The sequence below is a fragment of the Podarcis tiliguerta genome (genome assembly GCF_965153285.1).
Source record: "Podarcis tiliguerta genome assembly, chromosome: 8".
In the NCBI taxonomy this organism is placed as follows: domain Eukaryota; kingdom Metazoa; phylum Chordata; class Lepidosauria; order Squamata; family Lacertidae; genus Podarcis; species Podarcis tiliguerta.
The window spans coordinates 42,653,789-42,681,678 of NC_139541.1; the positions used below are offsets into that span (position 1 = coordinate 42,653,789).

At 39.6% G+C, this 27,890-nt stretch overlaps 1 protein-coding gene across 2 annotated transcripts in view; it reads left to right on the forward strand.

Moving 5' to 3' along the window:
* Window positions 1-3,783: 3,783 nt before the first annotated feature.
* CMTM4 (CKLF like MARVEL transmembrane domain containing 4) overlaps window positions 3,784-27,890 on the forward strand; it is a gene marked incomplete at its 5' end in the record, with an annotated part of 34,204 nt that continues 10,097 nt past the window's right edge. The window contains 3 exons of one of the 2 annotated variants that reach the window (XM_083452551.1): window positions 3,784-4,350; window positions 4,508-4,723; window positions 21,997-22,173. In XM_083452551.1, coding sequence (XP_083308677.1) covers window positions 3,784-4,350; window positions 4,508-4,723; window positions 21,997-22,173 — 960 coding nt within the window. Of the gene's footprint in view, window positions 4,351-4,507; window positions 4,724-21,996; window positions 22,174-27,890 lie in introns of those variants that run through there. The other variant, XM_083452552.1, reaches the window with a different exon arrangement.

Sequence of the window (27,890 nt, forward strand, 5' to 3'; positions counted from 1 at the left end):
AGTCTCGCATTGTGAAGCTAGATATACTGTAATGAGAGTGGGGAGAGAAACCACTCAGAAGCTTATTGTGTCTATTGCTTTTTGAACAGAGGGCAAATAAACATGGTCCCATTATGTAGTGCTGGTTAAGTTATTCAGGACATCACACCAGAGCAACAGAATGAACTACCCCAGGGATAGCCAACATGGAGCCCTCCAGATGTTATGGACTCCCATCCTCCTTACCCACTGGGCTTCAGGGGGGTTGTGGTACACTCCAGTTGTTTTGGACTACATTGGCTACCTCTGAACTAGCTTCTCACAAACATCACCCATTTTATTTATCCAGTTGTTTTTTACTTTGTCTTTTGGCCCAAATAAGTTTCCAAAGTGGCATACGATTTCAAAAACAAAATAACAATAAATGAAATAAAACATGTACAGCATGCTAAAATATACTTACCTCGGAGAATACTTAAAAGTCCAAATGAAGGCTTGGCCAAATAAAATATTATTTACAATTCACTGGCAAACTATTAAGGAAGGAGTCAATTGGGCTTGCCAGGAAATGAAATGTCACAAATCGGGTGCCTATAAAGGTCATGAGTAATGTCCCATTCAACTAAACTGATAGCAAGGGGACATGGAGGAAGAACTCTGATCTGGAGCACAGTGTGTGAGCAGATTCATCTGGGGGAAGGTGGTTCTTCATACAATTTGTTCTTAAACAGATTTCATAAATTTTTGTTTTGCTACACCTGTACCTTTCATTATCCTATTTCCACTATACTTCATTGGACTATAGACTGATTGCATAGAAGAGCTCTGTGGCCCTCCAGATGTTGGAGGAATTGACCATCAGACCTTCAGGATACAAAGCAGATCATGATGTGCTGGGAAACTAGTCTTGCTCCTAGCCTTTTGCTTGCTGGTGTCCTGAGCTAAACCACCAAGAGTTACAAGAAATGAAGAAACTGGTGTTTTGGAGTTTATCGCTTGCATAGTTTTAAACACCAGGGCAGTAGAAATCACAAATGTCCTCTGCAACTTAATACAAAAAGCCTTCATAAATATGCAATGTGCCCAGGAGAAAAGTGAAAGTTATTTAGATCAGGCAGCCTTTGATCGTTCCTAAATGACAGCAGCACCCATCTCAGCTTTGCATCACTTTGGTGTGACTGTTTTGCTTTCATCTCTGTTGGCATCCAGGCTTTAGAACCCTTTTTAAACAAACAAACAAACCTTTTTCCAATATTTATAAACCTATTCACTATGGATTTTTACACCCAGATTTTAAACTAGGCAATATATATTTGGATTCATTCATGATCAGATGTGATAAAAGGGTATATACTTGGAATAAGGGTTTTAAAAATTATTATTAAATGTGCATTTTTTTTCAATGATGAGCGTGTCCTGTATGCTCAATTGTTTCCCTGAAGGAACCAGAGATTATAGTTTGCCAAAAATATCTTGCTTTCAAGAATTTTTTTCCAGGAAATAAATAAGCTATTTTGCCAGCAGCTCAAGTAACCTTTTATTCTTGCCTTATGCTTGATAAAAAAAATTGCAGTGAAAAAGGAAAAGCTGTCTCAAGTCCATTACACTGAACTTGGTGTATCAACTGATGGGATCTTGGATATAAGGAACTTGAAGCAGATTTACATAACTTAGGTAAGAACATAAGAAGACCTTGCTGGATCAGGTCAATGGCCCATCTAGTTTAGCATCCTGTTTTCATAGTGGCCAACTTGTAGGAAACCAAGCAAGACGAGCACAAGTGCATTCATTCTGTGGTTTTCAGAAGTATAATTCTCTGGCAGTGGAGGCAGAGCATAGCCACCATAGTTAGCAGCCATTGATAGCATTTACCTCCATGAATTTGTCTAATCTCTTTTTAAAAACAGCTTTATGAGCTTTATGGGGTAACCAAGGACCTTTTTATTTGTCCAGACTTTAATGTATAATCTAATGCTGTGACAGTTCTGGGTTTTTTTGTGAGTTTTCTTGCTTTTACTGCCAATGTTAATTTTACAGGTTTTTTTAAAAATGTTTAATATCTCTATATCTGTCTTTTTCTCACACACGTCACCTTAAATTCCAGTAATTATAAGGAAGGATAACAAAGGCATGTTTCAGAAATTTGTTCCAGAATTTCTCTGTCTTAAGATTCATTACTGTAAGTGACCCCCCCCCCCCCAGTTTCAGGTATCTAATGCAAGGTTTTATTTTATGTCCATTTAAACCATAATGATTTAAATTCCTTCTTGTGTTCAAAAAATCCCAACTTATTTGAATTAATGTTGCAGATTTATTGCTTCTTGGCCTTTTGGTTAAGATGTAGCTTTATCAACTACTTCACAGCCAGAAGCTACTGCAGCAGTGTACCATAATATAAAATAACATAAAAAGATGCAGCCTTAATAAACCAAAACACTGTTTTGGTGTCACAGTTCTGTAAAATGGCTGGGTTACACTTTACACACTCCAGCTGCATTCCTGTATTTAAGATCATATTTAAGAGCATAAAGATCACTTTAAGGCTATTATGCTATTTGCTGCAAATGTGCAGATTCCAGAATACTTTAAAGGTTATACATTCTTGGATAGATAGGAAATACTGAACCTTCAATCCCATGCACCTAAGAGTAAATTCTATTTAATGTAGTGGGACTTACTTCTGAGTAAACATGCTTAGAACCAGGGTGCTAATACTTTAAAACTGCTCGTGTTGTATCTGATTCATGCAAGGTTCCCTTTTGACATGGAAACTGAAAACCCACCTTGGCAGTAGTTTTCACTACAGATGTGAGATGGAAAATCAACCAAGTAGGCTAGTACTTGTTCCTCCAATAAGATGTGCATTCTAACCTGAAGCTGTGAGAGCTTACTGAGCATAGAAAGGCCTTAAAACACATGAATGGACATCTTCAAAGGCTGCAAAGGAAAGCAGGTTTCCCTTTGGATAAAGACAACAAAAAAAAACAGGAAGAACTGACTCATATTGTTAAAGAGTTGGTGGGTGCTTTGACTCCCCTAAATTCCTGGGTGCCAGATTCTCCCATAATTTTCTGGTTCTAGTGCGTATTGTAGTTTAATCAATGCTTGGCTTATTAAGAGAGGCTGAATTTAGCAGTATCAAAATCTAGGCCAAACCTGTTTTTATGTGCTGAGGAAATCACTTGGGAGAAGAGCCATCACAGAGAACAAAAGGCAAGGTGATGAGCCATTAAAAAGGCAAAGTCTCTGTGCCAGTCATCAATGGGTCAGCTCCGGGTTAGTTAGCAGGACAAACGCCAGAGTTGTAGGGAGGGTTGTGGTTTAGGGTTGCAGCTGGCTTGGAGGTAAGCTGGAGAGAAAAGTGGCAGCCCTTAAAATGCAGCAAGCCGAGCAGAGGGCCACGGTTGATTTCTGGTGGCATACAAAACGGGCCAAGGGAGAAGCAAGAACCTATTGGAGTGTTAACGCTGCGTGTCTCTCCAGGTTGTATATAAGCCACGTATTATAAAGACATCTCTCTTTTCAAAGAAAAGACAAACCTTGGGGTTAGTACCTGGACCACTGGGATCTTGACTTGTTCATGGAGACTGGGGTGGGGTGTAACTGTATCAGCATTTTCAATGTTAAGTGTTCAAATACCTTTGAGAGTATTTGTGGCTTTTGAAAATTTTGCAGGACGCAGCTGACTGATGCGTAGTTGTTCTGCTCCATCTGGCGCCTAAGTATTCAACAGGTGAACCCCGCCTCCCCCAAATTAACTGTTGAATATGTGGGGAAAGAGAGTATATAAAAATCTCTCTGTGTATGTGTATTTGTGCATATATATATATTTGTGTGCGTGCGTGTCACTACCTATTTCTCTCTATTTACCTCGCGTTCGCGGTTGGCGGGGAGCGAGGAAATGGCGAGGCGACCTTCCTCTGCGCAGCCCTTGCCTTCCCCACAGGATCCGGGCCTGAGTCCAGCCCAGGACCTTCCCTGAGGGGGCAGAACCCTCGGCGGCTGCCGCCTCCTCAGCCGAGCCCCTTCTTGACTCCGCTTCAGGGCGGGCTTTCCCTCTTCCTCTTCCCTCCCTTTCCGCCGACGAGGAGCAGCGGCAAGTCCCGGAGGGAGAGAGGCAGGCAGGCAGGCAGGCAGCGGGAACGGCGGCGGCGTCTCTGGTGGCCGCAGCTGCAGCTTCACCTCGTCAGAGAGGCGGGAAGCGAAGACCCAGGCGACGCCGCCCGCTGTGGGGCTCCCGAGGCGGAAGGCCGGCCTGAGGGGAGGGGAAACGCCCGCGGCGGACGGGATCGAAGCGGGCAGGGCAGGGCGGTCCGCTTCGCTTCGGCAGCCTCGGCGGCGGCGACCCAACATGCCTCCCGCTTCCTCGGCGTTGTCGCCGCCGCCGCCGCCACCGTTGTTGTTGTTGTCTTCGCCCTCCCCGCCCGCCGCCTGAAGCTAGGAGGAGACCTTCCCCTTCCTCTTCTCCTCTGCCAGCCGAAGTTCCCAGGCGGCCCCGACCCCACCCCAGGCGCAGGAGGAGGAGGAGGGCGGAGGCAGCAGCAGCAGCAACCGCGACATGAGGCGCGCCGAGGACCTGGAGGGCTTCGATGGGGAAGCGTCGAGCACCTCCATGATCTCGGGCGCCAGCAGCCCCTACCAGCCCACCACCGAGCCCGTCAGTCACGGCCACGGGCTGCGCGGCCTCCGCTGCGACCCCGATTACTTGAGGGGCACCTTCGGAAGGCTCAAGATCGCCCAGGTGGTGGGTACCGAGCCGCGGGGGGGGGGGGGGGATCGTTTGCAGTCTGTGGAGGGGGGGGCTCGCCTTTCCTTATCGCTGTTTCTAATTATTATCGTTACGGCGGTTAACGTGTGTGTCCGCGTGTGTCCGCACACACGTACACGCACACACGAGAGTTTTTGGGTTTAATATCGCCCTTCTTCTTTTTTGAGCCATGGCCACATAGCATGCTGATTGCTATTCCCACCCCTGCCCCCCTCCAGTGGAAAAGGCTTGTTTTTTCAACCCAAAAGATTCTCTAAGAGAGACTCTCGCGGATTCCCATATTTAGAGAATGGGCTTGGAGGCTCCAGATGTGCTGTTACCACTCCAGCCAAATACCACAGGGTTAGCCTCGAGTGTAATAGTAGTAGTAGTAGTTACAGAGTGCCAAATCAGGATTGAAGCTCCCTGGGTGACCTTGGGGCCAGTCAGGTTGTTGTTAAAATCTTTTTTTTTTTAAGGTGGTGGACACTCTCTGGGTTTCTTAGCTGAACTTGTTAGCCATATTTGTTGCTGGAGGATGCGGGATAAAAATAGCTGAAATGAATAATGTATTAGGCAGATGCCAACAAAAAAGGAGAGAATCTTGGGGTACCTTAAGGCTGCAATCTTATATCCAGTTTCCCAGGATTGAACTGCATTGCACTCAGTGGGATTTCTGTTTCAACAGGCAGATTATAGATATAACTTTTTAAAAGATGTAACAGATTCATTGTGGCAGAAGCTTTCATAGACTAGCGCACACTTTTTTTTCCAGATGCATGATGTGTTATCCAGTTGGTAGAGAGATGCAAATACACACATACCTGGGGGAGAGGGAGCATAGAAGACCCTGTAAAAGAATGGAGCAAAAGACCATGAAATGCATAAGGTGCAGTTCATGTATTTTATTTTAGCTAAACTGCTTACATTCCTCAACAGCTGGTGTCTCTCTGGCAACTGAGGATAATGCTTCTTGCATCAGATAAATGCTAGTTCCCAAAAGCTTCTGTCACATAAAATCACTTAGTCTTTAAGGTGCTCCTTAAGGTTTCTTTTGTCAACTGCTACCAGACTTAGATTTAGAGAAGTAAACCTGTCTGACCCCTTTTGAGAGAAAGGATGGGTTACAATTAAAATAAATGCAGCATTCTATATTGCCCCAATCATCCCTCTTTGAAAATGTCTGATTTAAATGTAAGGCAAATTTCACAACTATGTATTGATTCTCTCTAGATATTTCATCAGTAAGGTAACACTGGCCTTTCCCTTTCTATTCTTCTGACTATTACTTAAGTTTTTTCTTTTTTGGGAAGGATACATATTTCCCCATCTTTTCTGCAATGGTACCAACATTCCTTCCAGAGTTTATCCTGTTGGGCAAGAATTTGAATTAGGGAGGGAAAGGGAGCAAGCAGTTAGATGATAGGTGATGATTTATGTAATATTTCGAGGTCACCTTTTATGACTAGATGAAAAAACAGCAGTTAGAAGTTAGAAGGTCACCTGTTCCATCTTCTTACCCTTTCCTGTTTTTCTAGGGTGTGTTGGGTGGATATATTTGCACGCTCTGATTTCTCATCTTGACCCAATGGTTCCTGTCATCTTCTTAGTCTTTTAAGTGTATCTTGTGACATGCACCCAGTCTATTTCTGGGATAGGGAACTTGTGGTCCTCCATATGTTGTTGGACTGCAATTCCTGTCAGTGCAACCCAGCATAGCCAATGCTTATAAATGATGGGAGTTGTAGTTCAACAATATCTGGACGGTCAGAGTTTTCTCATCACTAATCTACTTAGTAGTCTTTTTATCTATAAAGACTTGTGCCACAATATGTCTTATGTATGCTTACTCAGAATTAAGTATCAGTTCAGTAAAACTCTCATGTAAGTTGCACAGAACTGCACCGTTAAAATACTCTTATCTTCATGTTTTTGTGGCCCTTTGATTTGGAGGAGTTAGAAGTACCAGGGAAATTTCATTTATGGCTACAGCTGTTGGGGGGTATTTAATTTGACTTCCATCTACAAACATTTTGCAAACACCTGTAGAATATTTCTTTGCTTAAAATTCTGCCTTTAAATACCATTGCCAGATACTGGTCAGGTGATTCATATGTAGGTGTTCAAAAGAAGCTAGTAATCTAAAGGGGAAAAGGGTAGTGCCTTCTACGTACTAAATATGTTCTTGAGAAACTATATTTATAAAAAGCACAAGCTGACATATTGTAGGCTCTTTGTGATAAAAAAGCCTCAATATCCTTGTTCTGATAGATCATAACATTGATAAGATCAGCTGATTTAGCAAGGGTTGAAATCAAGGTTGCCGACTTGTACTTTCCTGTGATCAGACAATTGTTGATCTATCTGCACGATCACAAGCCATGGGATCAAGTGCAGTGTGACTTCAAAATGTTTCTGTGGTTGGAATCTGTTATGATGACCCCCATTGTTTCCTGGCATAAAAGATGATAGTATAAGTTGGGAGTCAGAAAAATAGTTGTGGTAGATGATTATTAAACGTGAAAAGTACAGACTGTGATTAAAGTTACAGGTTACGTACAGGACTGCGTTCTCATGTATAGACCAATTGCACCTTTATGGGACACCTTGTTAGCTGTGCCATGAACTGCAAATTGTCACCTGGCAGAAACAGGCCTTCTCTGTGGTGGTACCTTTCCTCTGGGATGCTCCCCCCAAATTATCTGGGAACAATGACAGTAGCATGCTCTGGACATTTCCTGAAAACACCTAATCCTAATCATTAAGACTGAATTCTACTGACTTTTTACAAAGTAATTCTTATATTTTAATTTTTAAAAATGGTTTTAGTGTATGTTTTTAAGTTGTGAACTGCTTTGATTTTTTAAAATAGTGATATAAAATATTTAAAATAAAATCTTGTGTATTGAGTCTGCTATAGTATTGTTTATTTTTGTGAACATTAGCGTCTGCTTTCCTGGCTTGGTGCCATTTTGTGTTTTGCTAATTGTAACCTTTTAGTGGCACCTCAGATTTATATCCTAACATTGTGTCCATATTCTATCTTCCATGTGTCTCTTGATGTAAATGTTGTAATTGGTAATTGGCAAAAGGATATGTGTGTGAGAGAGAGGGTATTTAGACTGGCTTAGTGTTGCTTGTCTTTGTGTGCTTTGCTTAGGTGCCACTGTTCTTATCGGTGTGTTTAAACAATGTGCTGCTGGAATACAGGCTAATTTTTAAATTACATTTCAAGCTCAGAAGTACAGATCAAAGGAGCACACAAAAAATATGTTCTGACAGTAAACCATAGTTTTGTGTTGCATGCATAATCATCCAGGAACTTTGGGTCTGTGTACTTCCTCTTCCCATTGCACACCATACCATGATGATTTTACGAGTTATGGCTCGTAAGCAAACTCCAGCTAATATTGGACTGGAATAGCTTGACCACAGTGATTAATGTATTGGTAACCTCAAGACTTGATTACTGCAATGCACTATTTATGCAGCTACCCTTGGGCCTGGTCCAGAGGTTTCAGCTGGTACAAAAACTGCAGTTAGGCTGTTTATAGGGGCAGATAATGTAGAAACTGCCCTATAAATTTGCATATTTTAATACTCAGAATTCTTATTCCAGTTGTGGGGCTTAAACTGTGTTTAGTTTTAGCAAGAGACATAAAAACATTCTGGATGGTCACTGGAATGTATCCTGAATAGGAAGGTCACTTAGGACACTGTTCATGTTTGAAGGAACCATATTATTATCCACACCCATATAATTTATTTGTATCTGTATTCCTAGAATAGTGTAGGGTCTGATAATGGGAGACTCTAGTTGTGTGAATTTTTCTTTACTGTAAAAAAAAAAAGCATTTTGCATAAATTTCATTGGAGTGGTATTTAAATACATGTGTGATCCAGATAATTTTACTCCTTGTTTAGATACGGGATGGAAAGACACAGTCTCTTAGTGCCAACCTTCAGACATTTCTATAAGGCTTTATAGGTCAAATCAGCACTTTGAATTGGGCTCAGAAACAAATTTGCAGCAAGTGTAGTTGAGCTAGAATTGGTGTTTATGTGCTCAAACAGCATGGTCCCAGTTAATAAACTGGCTGCCAAATTTGGTATGAGCTGCAGTTTTTGAACTGTTTTCAAAGGCAGTGAAACAAATGTCTTAACAACTTATTTAAACTCATACCAGCAGCAGAGAGTTCACAAACAAAAGGTGAGATTAATACAGATTGGGATTGCTGAAACTATTGTGTCAGCATGCCACAAAAATATATGTTTTTGAATGGGTACTGATGGAGATGTCATTCAGAGTTTACTGTGACCATGGAGTGCAGTTATCTGAGGAGAATTTTTAGTATTTCCATTTTAAAAAATAAGTTTATAGTCCTTATATTTAAGGAGCAAAACATGAAAACTTGGCAGTCAGAAGCATTAATCAATGAAAATTTCAGGGCATGTGAAATGGAAGGAGTAGCTGTGTGGCTTCCTTTTAAACCATAAAAGACCAGAAAGGTTTCAGTGGCAATTCAGAACTTGGTTAATTCTGTAATGCTTAACTTGCCTTTCTACATAATATGTCTCCTCATACCAAATATTCATTTATATCAGGGAGCAGAGCAGACATAAACACATGAGCATACAGATACCCACAGGAAAAATCATGGCCACCTTGCTCCTCCCCTGGTTCTGCTGCTGCTATGTTATTGACAGCTTCATGGTTGGCTTATCAGCCCTATATCAGGAAGTTTTTAATGTTTGATATTTTACTATGTTTTAAATGTGTCCTAAGCTGCCCAGAGTGGCTGGGGAAACCCAGCCAGATGGGCAGGGTATAAATAATAATAATAATAATAATAATAATAATTCTGTCAGAACCCAGGGTCATGATTTGTCTTGATCCAGAAAAAGCAAGTTTTGTTCTTGACTTACCACTAATGGTTTATCTCCAGGAGATAAACTACAAGCTGGTGTTGGGATGTAATGATAGCTCTGGGAAGTGCAGCAGTTGTGGGACAAGGTGAAGAGTGAAGCATTGCAGTTTTCTCTATGAGTTCCTGCATGCTCACGCAATGATAACTTAGCCATGGTTTGGCTTAATGTTGTGTGCAAACTAGGACAGTTAGATAATGTTATTTTTCATACCAAGTTGGTGGTTGAAAATAGAAATGATCTTTGTGAAAATTCCATCAGATAGGGGTTTCCAGGGCTCAGTTGAGAATCATTCCTCATGTAATAGCTTTCCATCAGTGTCTCACTGACTGTTCATATGACCCATTTCCTTGAGTTCAACATTTTTCCATGAATCCAACTCCTGTTTTTCTTATCCCTTCACAACACAGACAGATGTGCATTGTGCACATCTTTCCACATTGCGAAGCCATGCAAATTGTGTGAAATGCGTGACTGTGTAGCTTGCTTTTGGAGCTGTGAAATGCAAGGTTTGTGATTGAAGAATCCGAAATTATTTTTAGAGCAGAATGGGACTCTTACTGTGATCTCCAAATGTATCAGAAACAAATTATTGGTTGTCAAAATCAGCATGCAAGCTGCCTTGTTCTGGTTAAAATTAAAACTGCATCTTCTGCTAAATTGCAGTCTAGTGTCTTAATCCTGGGCATACCCTGGGTGTTAACTGGGCTTCACTGACACCATTTGATTTAAGATTCCAGGCACATGAAATGATTGATACTGGAAGTTTAGAAGATATTCTAGTTGCAGGGGTTCTCAACAAGTTGTGCATGCCTTGGTCATCAGTGTTTTCTGTGTTCTCTAGGATTCATTTGGACTTGTTTTGGGTGGTTAAAGAAATAACAAGTGGAAATTTGCATCTTTCATACCTTCATTTTGTTAGAAATTTGTGATCTTTTTGGAAAAGATCTGCTAGAGACCTCCTCACCCCATGGAAAAAAATATGATATAGACTATTACAGCTTTGGAGGCCTCCTGACATGTTATTGGCAGATGGATTAAACATTATGGCGGGAAGCTTCAAAACTGTAGGGAATATGAAATAAATATATATATTTTTAAAAACCAGGCAGTGGAAGGGTGTACTTTTGGGACATAATTTGAAACACATTTGTGTGGCTTTGTTTCAGCCAAGGGTAGAAGGTAGTTTTTCAAAAGTCCTTTGAAAAAGCTGCTGAAGTGTTCTGAGTGTGTCCAAACCACAGTCAAGAGCTATTATTTGAGCAGTCCTGGATTTTAATGCACTTATCAATATCTCCTGTAGTGCATTACTTCCCTAAAGCATGTCATGTTCTATAGATTGTAGCATTGAGTGCCTGTTTTGAATTGTTAGCTACAGGTTATCTGGTAGAAAATACTGTTGCTGGTATATTGAACATGTTGAAGTAATTTGCCACAAAGCTTTCTCTTTCTCTGCCCGACTTCTTGCTTTTGTATGTGTGTAGGCCATGCAGCCAGGCATTTTGGCTGGCAAGGTATTTTCGTTGTGCAAAGTTAATGACAATCTCTAAACCTCAAATAGGTGGAGTCCTCTCAGCCTCTTATTGATTTGATTTTAAAGTTTGCATTCCACAAGCCTAGACTCTGTGTTTCTTAAAGGGAACTCTTGCTCCTTGAAACTAGGGAAAGGGACATAGTGTACAATTATGACTGTGGTCTTTGGATTTATTTATTTATGGCTCAACATTGCAGTAAGCAATGGGTTAAAGAGGATGTTTATATGTTGCTGGCACAGAACCACTTCTGGTTGAGTTCTTAGTTTGACCTGAGATCTGTGCAATTGAGTCAAATAGTATTTGCCATGCTCTAATGAGTGAGACATTTGGGAAAGGAATGGGTGAGAGTCAAGAAAGAATAGAAGTAGTTTCAATACGCTTTCTCTGCATTCTGAGTTTGTGTTTTAGCAAAATACTGATGAGCCTATGACCCACCAGATACTACTAGAGTACAGTTCCCACCACAAGTTACCATTAACTATGATGGCTGGGAATACTGAGGTGTATAGGAATTGGAGTCTGACAATATCTGGAGGGCTACAGTTTCCCTTTCCTGCTTTGGAATGTCTGCATCTAAAGTTCTTAAGGAGATATCTTCATATGGCTGAAATCCACAGGATCTTAGGCTGCTTTCCGCATCCCAGCAACCTCTTTGGAGTCCTGATGTTGCATCTTCATCCCAAGCACTTAACTTCCACTATTTCACTCAATTTCCACAAACAACAGCTTCTTCACGTGGTTGCTATTCATTCTATTCCCATGATTCCTATTCATTCTATTACAGATAAAAAGTTAGTGGAAGGTAACACCAAAACAAATGGAATATAATATGAAAGAGAAAAAGGTTTAAGCATCTATTCAGATAATCTAAACAAAGTCTACTTTATTTAACTTCTTTCATGTAGCCCTAGTGCAGGTCCTTCTATTATTTTGCTATCCCTTAATACTTAGCCATACTTTTGCCATACTTAGGGATTTTTGTAGCCTATTTAATTGTCCTTTAATTGTTTTTTGCCCTGTGCTTAAATGAGACTGTGCAGTCAGCAGTTGAACTGAGCTTTATGTGGCTATTTTAGCTTTTGAGACTTGATGCTTCTGTGGATTGGTAACTATGCAATTAAGTACCTGAATCTTCAAATTATAGCATATTATCCTGTAGTGCCTCTTGGACATGTTTACAACTTACTAGAATTAATTACTTTAAGAACCTTCAGGAAGAAAAAGTGTTGTCCTTTTGATCTCAATTAACTACAACATAGGATTGAGTGATTATGCTACAAAAATGAAAGAGTATTTTGCTATAATAAAAGCAGCAAAGGTCCTGAAAGATATAGGATATAATGCTAAGGATTTGGGCTTCACAGAGAAGATCTGAGTGAAGGATATGAACTAAATACTTTTCACATATATTCTTTTTTTTTGTTATAGACTGGTGTAGGAAACATTAGGCCCTGGTGGGTGAATGTTGTCCTCCAAGCATCTCTTATCTGGCTTTTGGAATTTTCCCTAAATTTGTACCCCGCCCTCCCTGGCCCTAGGCCACACCCTTCACTTGGCCCTCTTCATGCCTTCTTGAGAGCTTTTGCATTTCTGGAATGTGTCCTTGAACTTGAACAACTCATGCTTGCAGGGAGGGAGGATAGAGGTGTGTTTAGGAACTATTCTACTACAAAGGTAACATTTACATTCATTGCTCCACCTAATTTACCTTATGGTCCCATCTAGAAGTGGTATGTAGCCCCCCAAAAGGTTACACAGAAGGGAATACAATCCTCAAACTGACCCCCCCCCCACTTCTGAAACAGACTCTTGGATACAGTTGCAGAATCAGGCATGCTATCTTTCTGTAGCTTTCTGGTGGAGAATATTTTAAGCTAGATCTTAGCCTCAGCTTGATAGTGTATTTGCTGGAGCTCAGTTGTCAAACATGGAAAAACAGTCACTCCTAGTAAAATGATTAGCTGTGCAGATAAGCTCTCCAAATTCAACCTTGAAAAAAATCCCTTGCCTTGTCACCTCTAATTGTGTTTTACTTGCCACGGTCAACCGGGCAGACAACTTTTTACAAGGCTTCCTTCAGTTTGAAATTAAAAGATACAATAGCTTTCTAGCTAAGAGAGAAAATAAGGTGTTTTTTTGTTTGTTATTCCTGACTCATAAATGATCATGTTTGGTCATCCCCTACAGCAGCGGTCTTCACACTTGAGACCCACTGTAGACCCCCAGCCAGGTACTTGGGATCCCCTGCATTTTCACTTTTGATATTTTAGTGAATAGTGCTAATGTCTCACCATATATTGCTCATTGAGGTGTTGGTATACTATTATTTTTTTTCAGTACAAGTGAACCAATATTTCATGTATTGTTGGTCAAACTTTTGAGCACTTTTAGTTGTTAATTTTTCTCTTATTTTGTGCACTTTCTTCCTTTTATCACCTTCTCTGCCACTTTAATTCACTTCTCTGTATACCTGACTCCTGCTAATGTCAGCTTTTCTAAAATCAAAATGAACAGGGAAAGAGTCGTCACCCACATAACCTAATATAGGTGGAAGCTGTTTTTTGTTGCCCCATTTTTGGATTATTAAGTTTGGATTATTAAGTTTGAAGAAACTCCTCATATTCTGCTATGCTGAAGTAACATATAGTTGTAGTTCAAAAGCAAGAAGTGTTTCCTTTAGTCTGAAAAGGCTTGCCATTTTACAATTTGTTTTAAACACCAACTAAATCAAACTACTTTTCATTCTAAAATATTGCATTGAAATATTAAAGTTGGAATCCTGTGCATACCTACTTAAGCGTTAAGCCCCATTCATGGTTGAACTCATGGAAACTTACTCCCAAAGAAGAATGCAAAGGATCAGGCTATAATGTTGACAGTCTTATCAGGCACATTTAACTGAAAGTAAAGCCCCATAACTGATGATGGTTTACTTATTATACCACACCCATCTGATTGGGTTGCCCAAGCCGTTCTGGGTAGCTTCCAACAAAAATAGAGGAGGGGAAAGCATAAAAGCTTCCCAAAACAGGGCTGCCTTCAGATGTCTACAGAAAGTTACATAGTTGTTTAACTCTTTGATATCTGCTGTGAGGGCATTCCAAAACTACTGGGTGCAACTACAAGATGAACTGAACTCAAGATGAACTGAGATACATCTCTGAGGTCCTAGGCTGTTTGCCTAGGACCTCAGAGATGTATCTCAGTTCATCTTGAGGCTGAATCATTTGGAATCTGGACCATCAGTTGTTGTTGTTTTTGTGTGTGTTTGTAGGTGTTTATCTCTTAAGAGATAGCATACTGTGTCCAAAAAACTTTTTTGTTTTATTTTTAGACGTTGTTTCTAGTTCACTTCTTTGTAAACAAATGTTCCTGGAGCACATATGGAGTCGCATCTTGATCAGTTATTCTTTCAAATTAAATTTATTTAAAACAGTAATTCTGGTATTTACTTAAGCTCAGTATTTAATGAGTGCAAAAACTGATAGTTGAAGTTTTGTGCACTGTATTTCATTCAAAGGGCTGGTGCAGTCATTAAATATGCAAAGAATAGAATCATAGAATCATAGAGTTGGAAGAGACCACAAGGGCCATCGAGTCCAACCCCCTGCCAAGCAGGAAACACCATCAGAGCACTCCTGACATATGGTTGTCAAGCCTCTGCTTAAAGACCTCCGAAGCAGAAAGTAGTCTGTATTCAAAGAAAGTATTGAGTATTCAAAGAAAGTATTGAGTTTTAGAAATGGCTCCTCATTGTTTTAGGGACTTCCTGGCCCTGATCCACATCTATACCTATAATTAGAAAGCAATGTTTGACTTTGTATTAGATACAAAAATTGTAATTGAAACATGATATCCACTTGATATTTGTGCCTTTCCACAGGAGAAACCAAAACCTCTAGTAAGCCTGATAATTTCTGTTTTAACTTTTGGCCAAATTATTATTATTAATTTATTTCGCATAGTGCTTTTAATGGAGTTTGGGGCTGGCACAGGAAATGGCAGGGCAAGCTTGAAACTATTCAGCATTTATGGTACAACTGAGAGTGCTCTTAGGATTGTGGCCGGTATTTTTTATCTTTTTTTGCTTTTGTTGTAAGATTCTGTTTTTCTGGTATGTCTAGACCATTTTGCCTTTTAAGGCATGGCATCTGAGGGGGCCATCAGATTACAACTCTGGATTCTTAGGATTGTGAATACTTTTATCTGAGCTGTTAAAATTCTTGTATAATGGGGTCCTTTCAGGTCACACTATGCTCCTGATTATTTTCTCATTAAAATACTTTTCCTTCTCTGGCAATGTAATTTGAATACTTGTTATTTACTTAAGAAAAATCTTAAAATAAGACTCCTGTATAAAGTTAGAGTTCTTAATCTAAGGACATAGTTGAGTTTCTTCTTTAGTCTGTGTGACTTCATTCTGATGTAGCAATAAACTATGGCTTATCATTAAAGGAACTAGCCACAGTGAACTTTGGACTAGGACTTGCCAATCAGAAAGTCGGTGGTTCGAATCCCCGCGACGGGGTGAGCTCCCATTGCTCAGTCCCTGCTCCTGCCAACCTAACAGTTCGAAAGCACCTCAAAGTGCAAGTAGATAAATAGGTACCGCTCCGGTGGGAAGGTAAACGGCGTTTCCGTGCGCTGCTCTGGTTTGCCAGAAGCAGCTTAGTCATTCTGGCCACATGACCTGGAAGCTGTATGCCGGCTCCCTCGGCCAATAAAGCGAGATGAGCGCCACAACCCCAGAGTTGATCACGACTGGACCTAATGGTCAAGGGTCCCTTTACCTTTACTCCCCCTCCAGTGACCGGGAGGAATAGTTTAAAAGGTCTCTTTTCCATTTTAGAATAATCAGTTAAGCTTTACATCCAAATCTAGACAAAATGTGGTTAGTTTTAACTATAGTTAGTTAAAACAGGTCAGCTTCAGACAAACCACAGTTGGGTATAACCACAGTATGTTCAGTCCTGGGCATAATGCTGAAATTGAAAGCTTCTGATCTCATAGCCATATTGGAGGAGGAAACACATGAATCCAAAGCTTGTTCATGCGACAATAAATTGTTGTTCATCATTACATCAGTGTGTTTTAAAGCTAAGAAAAAGTGCTATTAATGTTTCAGCTCAGTTGCCTCCATTGCTGTACATACAAACTGGAACATTGAAAGCCTTCTCTACTTAAAATATCATTCGTTAAGGGGGGGGGACTTTAGAAGAAAACCTGTTGTATCAAAAGTGGGTATGGGGGAGAAAGGTGTTTACATTACATCTTGTGTTTACATTCATAAGCTTATAGAGCCACAGCAAAATATACCTTCACTGCTAATGCAGAGCCTACCACAAATCCAACAAAAATGGCTTACAAGGAGTTATGAGTTACCTCACTTTATCCTCAGTGAAAGTTGTTTCAGAGGTTTCTGTTCAAAGTGTGGGGGAGGGGTTGTGTTGAAAATAAAAAATCATACTTAGACTTTACATGTAGTTAACTGCATTCATTAGCATACCTTATGCTTTGGACAAACTTTATAATGCAGAACACATGTTTATGTTTCAAATGCAAATAACAGAAGCATCATCATCATCAGCCTCATCAGATTGGGCAATGGCACTGGTGACATGGACTATTATAATATCCAAGAACATGTGAACAATATTTCTCTGCACACTTATGCCTCTGATACCACAGTGTTCTGTTAATTAGAAACAAAGCCATATAAATGTATATATAAATTTAATAATAGTACTCTACAATCCTATTTTAAATATAATTTTCTAAGAGGTGATATTCTTACATAATTATATATTTAGACTCTTCATCAGCAGTATGACAACAATACTTTTAAATGGTTGCCAATTTTGGTGTAGTTGAAAGGAAAATTTTCACCAAGAGGATGCCGACTTATTTACCACAGGGCAACATCAGACTTCATCGCAGGCCAAATAGCCAAATTGGCAAAGCAGCTGCTAAGCAGCAGTTGGTTAATATTTGCACTAGTTGTATACTTTTTTCAAAGGATGGTAGATCAAGTATGACAACTTACGACTGAACTATTAAGAAATCTTAACTTAAAAGTCACAAGAGTGAAGAAGCATATTCGTCAGAATAAAGCAACAGCAGTGCCCATGTAACTAATTTAGTTCCTGCCTCCCCACTATCAAACAGCAGCCATGCATGACAGTGTTTGATATGGCAGGCAGCCCTTTGGAATGTTTTGGGCTTTGTTTTGCTTGCCTCACTAAAGATATTTAACATTTTTTCTTTGGCTGGTACAATTTCACATGTTGCAATTGCATCACAAAGCAGTTGTGAGGCTTCCACTGAAAGTAAACAGGACTGTGCCATGTTTTTTGTTGTAAAAAGGAATTCTCTGTAACACATGTAGGTGCTTTTGGTCAGGGGTGTGGAATCTGTTGATGTATTACAGGAACTAATTGGATTGACCCATTTTCTTGCATTCCTGTGTACATGACAGAGGACTCCATGGGTAGAATAAAAAAAAGTGCACCTATGGACATGTGCAAATCCAGCCCTAGTGATGCCAGGTGGAAAATTAATCATATTTTTGCTGTGATGAAAGATAGTTTCCTCTTGGAGAGGCAGGGATTCACTGAAGCCATATTACTGAAATATTTGTATTTATGCCAGCTGTGTTAGATGTGAGAAATGCACCCGCTTTACAAGGAATGAGGCCTACTTAGATTTAGACTGTTGAGTTGGCCAAGTTAAATGAAAGCAATAAATCTAAATTTGAATGTGTGAGGTTTTCAAAAATGTCTTTGGGTGTATTTTGAGGAGGTGTAAAAGCTTTTTACCTATATCTATGCTGTATATGACTACTTATACTGTACCACTAGTTTAAGTAATAAATCCTAGTAGTGTAATATTCTTACAAAAATATTGTGGGTATTCTTAAGCAGGAAAAATGTTCACTATTCAGTGGTTTTTGTGAAATCATAAGTAATTATGTGATTGAACCACACAATAAGTCTTTTTGTGGGCCTCTTCAGATAAACAGGAAAGCTATTTTCTTTCTTTTAAAAATCTTGAGGGAACTACTTTTAGTTCTTATGTTGCTTGATTTATCAAAAAATAAAACACAGCAAATTTGATATTTAATAGAGAAAATGTAGTGGTAGCAATTTCCTTCCTTATGAAGTCTTCTGTTGAGGTTGAATACACATTGCAATGCATTCTCTTCATTTTTCTTAAAGGCTGACAGTCATAATTAGTATAGACAATTTGCCAAGAGGATCTTGTGCAGCAACAATTCATTTCCAGTCTGTTCCTTTTCATGTTTACTGGAAAAAAACCCTATTGAATTGAATGAGTGTGCATAGGATTGAAGCTTTCATTAGTTGATTTCCCTTTTTTAAATAATAAGATTACATTATCATTTTAAATGCAGAAACTTGTTCTGCTACATTGTTTTCCAGTATGAGAAAATATTAGGGCAAACTATTTTGGCTGCAGTACTTTGAAGGGATTTGGAGAAATGCAGGGGTGGTGTTTTGCAACTTATACTACATCCATGTTTCAGGAGCATGTATTGGCAATAACATGATGCAGATTTCTCAGCTTTACTATGTTCATGTGAACCTGAACTGCAAGGTCTGGTGATCATTTCTACTATGGTCAGAATAAGCAAAAATATTGCCCTTGCTGTCTTGAAAGAAATAATTCTGCATTATCTTCCCCTCATTCCTTTAATGTGTGCAGGTGCTCTGCCCTGGGTCTGGTTTCTTTGGGGTAGGATTTAGTGGTGTAGATTAAGATGGGATACTCTTCAACAATCCTGTATTTGGCATATCACTTATGTAGGAGAAAGTCCTGGGATCACTTGCTTATTTATTTACAGCATTTGTGCTCCACTCGTTAGCCAAAAAGGCTCCCAGAGTGGCTTACTTACAATCTATTAAAACAAAGCAATCCCTGCCCACAAGCTTGCAATCTAAAACCACTACACACAAGGGAAGAAGAAGAAAACAAACTCAGGAATCGTTCCTTAAATAGTAGCTCTTATAATGACCAACTGGCAAGAAAGATTTCAGGGATAGGAGGTGCCTGATGGAGCTGGTCTTTTGGCAAAACTGGTGGAATAAGCACTGCCCTTCCCCCCCCTCCACTAAGGCAGCCTGATGGAATGAGATTGAAGGATGGAGTAGGACCCAAGCCTACAGGTTCAAATAACCAGAAAAGGGAATTTCAGCCAAAAATTATGGAGAAATTCCTAGTGGTAACAAGAACCTTCACAGTAGAACAGATGGAAGGTGGGAGAATTTGCTTCATTTGACATGTTTAAGCAGTGCTGGATGACTGCCTATAGCAATGGACTTCTTGCATTGGTTGGGCTAGAAGACCTCTGTTGTCCCTTCCAGCCCTGTGATTCTGTGAAAAGGCAAAAATACAGACAAAACCAGGGCAATGATTTATCAGGTGACAGAAAAGTGAGACTGTTACTGGGAAATAGGGGGCGATGACAGAGGTGTGTTCATCTATCTTATAGCATGCTGGAACACTCCCAAACTCCAAGTCCAAACTCCAGTAAAGAGCATGTTGTTTACTCATGCATGCAGATCCGACTAGCTGAACACAATGCATTTCCAGAAAATCATTTGTGAGCTGATGGTTTCCATTATTTTCTACGGGAACATTTCTAATCTGTGATGTGGCCAACCTCCCTCCCTCCCTTCATGGTTTTCTATTGAAATGGCTGCCGCCGACCAGCAAAAGAAGAATAAATAAGGAAGTGGCTGTTCAGATATCTGAAGCAGTGTAGTGAGGTTTGGGTATAATTATTTGCATTCAGAAAACTGAAATTTCGGATAACAGGACTTGCATGTACATTACTCAAAGATTTGCAACTGAACTCATGAACTGTATTGATTGAAAAGGAACATTGATTTTCAGGTGTCAGGAGACATGAACATGTGAGAAATGCAAGTGAGGAAAGTTAATGCTGGAAATCCAGGTGTGCACAGTCCAATAGAAACCCCCATCTTTTCCCACTGGTATACAAAGAAGATATTTGAGGTTCTTATGTTGTCAGAATCCCACACCTTTCCTTACTATACCTCTGATTCTAGTCTCTGTTGCTCTGTTAACATAGCAGCAAAATATGAAAAGAGCAGATCCACTGAGGTCCACTGAGCCAAATTCTGGTTAAATGGGAATGAGGGAGAGGGGGACATTTTCAGGCCTACTGCTAGTGGAGTTAACAGAGGACACACCCCTCATTTAGATATCCTGGGCCCGAACCACTAGTACTGTTGGTTCAAGTACACTCTGAAACATTGAGTCATGGAATCTTTTAGAAGCAAATGCCTAGAGCAGGGATAGGGAACCAGTGGTCTCCTAGATACTACTAGACTACAGCTCCCACCATCTCTGACCATGGGTTATGCTGGCCAAGTCTGGGTCGAAAAACACCTCATGGCCTAGAAAGTAGAAGAAGGGCCAAGCATAGAATACATCCCTGTTTCCTGCTAACTGTCCCTTGAGTGAGTTCCTGAGGTTTAGCAACCACACCTTGTTGGCAAGATGTATCCTTTTACACTGTTACTGCCATTCCTTGCCTCTAGGCCATCCCAGTAGGACTTAAACAATTGTCACACATGTTGAAATTAAGGACCCCTTCATTTGATGTGATCTGGTGGAACTCAAAACAAATCTTACTTCTATAGCTCTGATGGGCGTTAGAAAGTTGTGAGAGAGAGCAATTGAGAGATCTGACTTGTGTTGATTATAGTGATACTAATTTGGAAGTGGGAACGGGGAAAGGAGTGAAATCTAAATTAATGTCTGTAACATTTTGACTACTGACCTCAGTGCAATACTAGTTATAATATTATTTGTTATCTCTTTCAATTACATTCAATTTCTCTTGAGTAAAGTTGGGTAAGATCACTTTTGTATTCATATCAACCAGGTGAGAGATTGTTATACCCTTGCCCCCTTTTAAGAATAAGAAAATGAGAATAAGAGACACAGTACATTCTTTAGCTCTATCTCCTTGCATCTCATTTTAGCATTTCAGACTCCCAAATATATACCTGAATTCTTTAGTTTCTTCCTAGTCTTGTTTGTGTATGTTATTGTTGTTTAGTCGCTTAGTTGTGTCCGACTCTTCGTGACCCCATGGACCAGAGCACGCCAGGCACTTCTGTCTTCCACTGCCTCCTGCAGTTTGGTCAAACTCATGCTGGTAGCTTTGAGAATATGTTTGTGTATAGTTTTGCTAAATTGAAATAGGCCTTCATAGTACTACTCAGTAAAGTTTAGTTGCTAACTATTCTGAACCCCCAAATGCCTTTAAAAGCCAGAATGAAAAGCATATTCTTTATAGTATGGACCAGTACCAATACTACTTCGATCGATTTACAGCCTAAGCTAGGGATGGGGAACCTGTGGCCCTCCAGATGATGATGGTAAACTCCAACTACTATCATTTCTGGCCATTGGCCTAGTTGATTGGGGCTGATGGTGGAGTCCCCACAACATATGGATGGCCACAGGATCACTAAACTGGGCCTTATCATACGCATGTTTACTTGAAAGCAAGACCCACTGAGTTCTGTAGAACTTTCAAGTAAGTGTGCACAGGATTGCTGTTTTAGTACTAAAATATGCTTTGGTATATGAGTGAGACAAGCATCTTGTGTTGATTTCTTCTTTTAAACTGTGAATCTTACTGAAGTTTCATTGCACATTCTTGAGTATCAAATTCCCAATGAACATTTCAGGATAATTTGTGGCCGTCTTCAGAATGTTACAGAACTATTTATATTTTACCACTTTTTCTCCCTGTAGGTTTTGGCATTGATTTCCTTCATCTGCATAGAAACCATCATGGTATGCTCCCCTTGTGAAGGCCTTTATTTCTTTGAATTTGTCAGCTGTAGTGCATCGGTAGTTACTGGAGTTTTGTTGCTTATGTTCAGTTTAAATCTCCATGCAAGAATACCACAGATCAACTGGAACATTACAGTAAGTTTTCATCCAAACCTTCACTTTATAAAAATAGCTGAATAAACATTTGAAGTTTAGACTTCAAGCACTGCCTGCCTTGTACAGAAACTTGAAACCGTTGGTAAATGTTATTTGCAGCAAGTAGAGTTCATGTGCTGCTTTATATTCAAAGTGAACCCCACTGGTGCAATAAGGATTATGAAATATTGGATGAGAAAGTATATAAAGCTGAAATTGTGTGTAAAATCATCCCCCTCCCCTGCATAATGCAGACTTTCCTTCAACGCTAGTCTTTATTGTTCACAACTGAGGAAAGTATAGTCTGCAGATTTTGTTTAATACTGTACTTTATATTTACAAATGGTTAAAAAATTAAATATGAAATGAGTGCATACTACAAGGTAGAGTCTATCTGTAAATCTGTGGGCCATCAATCCCTCTTCTAAAAACAGTCATATTTTGGGATTAACCTGCTTTTCTGAGTTTGGAAGTTGGAAGTGTGTGCTTTATGCATTTATCTTCTTTCTCACATTCTTTTAGGAATAGGGTTGCCACTGTTTTCACAAGTCCTGCTCTTGTACTCTTTTGAAGACAAGCATTTGGCTGGGGATATTTTTTTTTCCTGATAAGGAGATTAGTAGTAGGAAAAGTTTCTCCTGCTACATGCCTGCATGTCAGACACAGGAGCAGGGCCAGAATGTGGAAAGCAACTGATAGGGGCCACAGATTTCACTGTTTTTCTTTTGGCATAAATTTCACATAATTGTTGCACACAGACTATCTAGAATTCATTAGAATCCCTATAATTCAAATCCAAAAAGTCACCTTACGCTCTTCGGATATCTCAGTGTGTTTTGTTGGTGCTTTGCAGTTTCTTTAACTTTTCCTCTTGACCCTACCTTTATATCTTTTCTTCCTTCCAAATGAGCCTAGGGTGGCAAACAACAAATGCTAAAACAATATACAATATACATAATTGACTTGGGAAGATCTCAATTTAAAAGGCATGCTGAGAGAAGGTCTTCAATAGGTACCAATAAGATAACAGGGATAGCACTTGTCTAATATTCAAGGGAAGGAAATTCCAAAGGGTTGGTGACACAACACCAAAGGCCCAATTCCTACATTTTGTAGAACAGACCTGATAAGACGGTATCTGCAGGAAGCCCTCACCTGCAGAGCACAGTGATCAGTTGAGCATATAAGGACTGGTATTATGTTTCATGTATCTTTGCCCCAAGCTGTATACAGCCTTGTACACCAAAACCAGTACATTGAATTTGGCCCGACAGCTAATATGCAGCCAGAGCAATTCTTTCGACAGATACATTCAGTAGCTTATTATTTCACTTCACTTGTCCTCCCACCCTTTCTGTGGGTACGCATGAGAGACTGGCAGGTTGGAATACTGGTTCCTTGATCTCTTGGATTCTGGTAGGCCAAGGAGTGTGTACTCCACCTTCTACTATGTATCCTGAATTGTGTGTACATGCTGAAAACCTTTGAAAGGGGAAAAACTATGTGGCGTCCTGAGTCTGTCTCAGCTGCTGGCCACAGTAAATTAGATCACTAGGCCAGTCAGTGATCCTTAATCTCTGTTCCTGTTTGGATTAAGGAACACTGTATTTTGAAGTTCTGCCTCCTTTGTCTTACTGTACATGATGAGTATTCACAACTTTCTGGCAGCAACAGAATAAAGAGAAAAATGTTGTACATTTGGCAGCAGTGATCCCATTTACATCCTAACTGAGGAATTGCATGCCATCTGAAATATTATTAAAAATGCAACACATGGAAGGTGAAGCTTGTAAAGGACTGTAGTATGGCATGCTAGGAAGAAAACTGAAAAAAATGCGTCCAGAGAAAGAGTGGATAAGTCATACTCCTGTCTCTGATAGTTTTGCTGTGAGAGTATGAAAAATGATAGTGGATAGATCATCTCTGCAAGGATGTGTGCAAGTAGTGTAAAGGAATGTGATGGGCATCTGAACACATGTTTCAGATGAGTTTATAGTCACTCATACTGCTTGCTTAAATGTATTGAAAAGAATCAAGTTATGTATTTTAGTTATTATAATTGCCCTTTCCCATTCCCATATCATTGGCTTGACTAGATCCTGTTTGAAATAGTGCACAGGATGATATCTAATTTCAATCACTAAGAATCTGACAACAAATGGTTTGGCTAAATGTTAGAAATTTGACTTAGCATTGGAAAGCAATTTCAGTGGTACCTTGCAAGACGAATGACTCGCAAGATGAAAAACTCGCAAGACGAAAGAGTTTTTTGTTTTTTGAGTTGCTTCGCAAGATGAATTTCCCTATGGGCTTGCTTCGCAAGACGAAAACGTCTTGCGCCTTTTTCTTAAAACCGTCAATGCATTCCTATGGGAAACCGTGCTTTGCAAGACGAAAAATTCACAAGACGAAAAAACTCACAGAATGAATTAATTTCATCTTGTGAGGCACCACTGTACTGATTTTGAGTGAGGATTTCAAGGAAAGAACATTATGTGGCAAAGAAGTTGGTCCAGGCACATAGAATAGAAATATGTGAAATCAGGAATAAGGGAAGTGAACAGAGGACTGTTATTTGTCATGAGCCAAGCTAGATAATCACCCCTTGCAATACATTTTTTATTTAACTCCATGTTATTTTTTTTTTTGGTATCCATATCTAAGAGAATCCTAAGGTTGCTCTAACCACTAGTGATTTCAGATGCCTAGGTTGCTGAAATAGCTCAACGAGAGAGATATTGTGTTTCAAATGAAGGTCTGGAAGCAAAAGTCATTGTGGACATCTTCAGAATCTTTCAATAAAATATACTTACTTATCCTTTTGTTGTAGTCTGTTCCATTTAGTCCTTTATTTTCTGTTCTTCCTCTATAGAACTTCAACCAGCTTTGTATATGGGAGCATGGAACAATAATTTCAATGAAAGCTTGTTATGCCGTGCCATTATGTTCTGGCTTTGGCTAAATGTGCTTGACTCTTGGCTTACGTCTAACATAAACACAAGACCTATAATTGCCATGCATATAAGAAAATTGCTGTATCTATTCAGAGTTTCTAAATGATATTCTGTGACCTGCACAATCAGCTTAGTTCCCTGTTCCATATTGTAATGGAAAGTTTTGGCCATTGACCTTCAGCAGCTCTGCGTTTTTTTAATGACCAAATGTGCCAAGGTGAAATCTATTGTATTATATAAATACCCTAGGATAAGTACCCATCAAAGCAATGTGCAGACTTATTTTGTTATAGTGAAGTGTAATCAAACACTTTCTTTTCATTGGTTGTAGATGTTAGAATTATACGGGCTAATGAAAGAAATGGTTTGTTCTTAGATTCCTAGCATCCTTCATCTTGTATGTGGAACTAAGACTGGGAATTTTTTTTTTTCCTTTGCCAGTGTCAAGAGAAAATAACCCATTTATATATTTTTGTTCAGAACTGTCAGCTGCCTAGAGATTTTGTGTATTTCTGCCCTTAAATGCCAGTATCTGGCATTTAAGTGATCTAACGTGTCCCTTGGCCAGTGGTCTGTTTCTAAAATAACCAATGAAGAGGTTAATACTGGCTAAGAAACCTCTTGTCTCTGGAGACAGGCTGGGCTATTCAAGAGTGGGAGAAAGCTGTCCTGCACTCAGGATAACCCTTTATTATTTTTTCTCTAATTCAGCGGAATTCCAGAAGTTGCTTTAGGGAAACAGGAGAGCAGGTTGGGGATAAGAAGTTCTGCCCATTAGTAGCTTTCACCACATACAAGAAAGAGAGATCTAAGATTTGTAAAGGAACATTTTTGTTCTTGTTCCTATATTGCTGGCAACTTGCCTCTGTATTGTTGTAGGCCTTCCTGCATAGGCCAGCACTGGAAGTCTGTCAAATGCTGTGGATGGACTGTATTCTACCCTTCTATTCTAATGGAACAGGAACATTCTTTATTTCTTTTATGAACTGGAAAACCTGCAAGCCCATGCAGCCTATTCGTAGCAAGCCCCACAGGAATCTTATTCCTGGACACCAGAATGAGGCAGACAACTATATCATCTGCCTTTATTTTCAGCCAGTTGGTTTACTTAGACTTTCCTCCAAAACCCGTGCTACATGTTAAGCTTTTATGAATTTGACATATAAGAAATGAAACCCCACCGAACAGCCTAGAAATGTTATTTTCTCTGCAATAGCCAGAGTCTGCAAATTCTTGTACCACAACGAGAAGTTTTAAGTCGTGTAGCATCTTTCATTTCTGGGCCAAAGAAGTTATTGCTGCAGCCAGCATCCACATTCCTTAGATCAGAAAATTGCTGTTTGGTCATTCCATTAGTTCAAAATGGCAAGTTGTGGAGAGGCTTGAATAGGGCATTCTCTCTCTCTCTCTCTCTCTCTCTCTCTCTCTTTCTCTCTTTCTTCAAAAACATCTGGCCAGAATATGGATGCCAGAGGGCATTCCCTTCATAAGTGGAAAAATGTTCCCTTGTTACCAAAATCACGTTAACAATAAATTGGAATTTATAATTGGCTTTTAATAGTTCAATTTCTTGACTTTAGCCATTAAAAATGTGCACCTTCAGTCACTGTGAGGTAACGTAACATACGTTTTACATGAGGTCTATCTGAGCTAATCTTCCTTAGCAAGGTAACTTTTTAAAAATTAGTGTAACCATATACAGTAGATGGTTACATTTGATAGAATAATCCACAGAGCTTTTGTATAACAGATCAACAAGCAGTATCCTGGATATTTGTGGTTTTGTTTTTTCATTCCTGTATAAACGTTTCTGCCTGTCCTTCTTGGTAGACATTGGAACGAGACCAAATAATAATGTTGGTCTTTCTGAACTTAGCACAGTGAGTTCAGTTTCTGCATTGTCCAGAAAAGTTTCCTTTGCTTTTGTTTTGTATCACCTCAGAAAGCCCAGTCTTGTTTCGATAGCCAACACTCTGCCTGCCCAAGTAAAATAAACACATGAAGCCGCTGGATAGAAAGGCTCAGAGTCTGCCAACACTTGAAGAAATTGGCACTTAGGGAATTAGTTTGTAATTTGGGGTTTAGGAGGCATTGCCTAGGTATCTGGCCAAAGTTTGCCCACTGGGCTAATAAAATAAAATAAAATAACTCTTTCCATTCATAACTCTTTAGACGCTGCTTTCCTTTTGACTGGGGCAGCTAATAAGACTTCTTGAATGATGGAGCAAGATGACCTGAAATGATACAGAAAACTGCAGTTTTCATTAAATCAGTTATGAATGAGATAAAGGATATTTGCAGTTTAGATTGATTTTGAATCTTCTCCTAGATTGTCCTGCAAACTCTTCTACCCTGGAACTGTTTTACTAAAGAAATTGCTGTCTCAAAGCTGCTCTTATTTCAACTGAATTTCTTTCATCTGTGCAATGTGTGTGTATGTTGTCTACAAGATTTCATAGTAAAGCCTGCACTGAGACATAATTCAGAATACCTCATCTCTTTTTAATTAACTGAACTGGTTTAGAAGAATTTTTAAGTATCATCTTTCTGAATAAGCCCCCAAAGTATTAAATTTCCATGGGGAATTGGTATTTGAGCAATAGTCCTCATCCCCTTTATGTGAGGTTGCACAATTCCAGTCCAGCCCCATTCATGCTGTATACAACAGGTTGAAGTTTTCTGGTAGACATCAGAACTGTTACTTTCCTGAAGTCCTTAAGTTCCTTAAGTGCCATAGTGTCAGGACATGGTCTGGGTAAAACT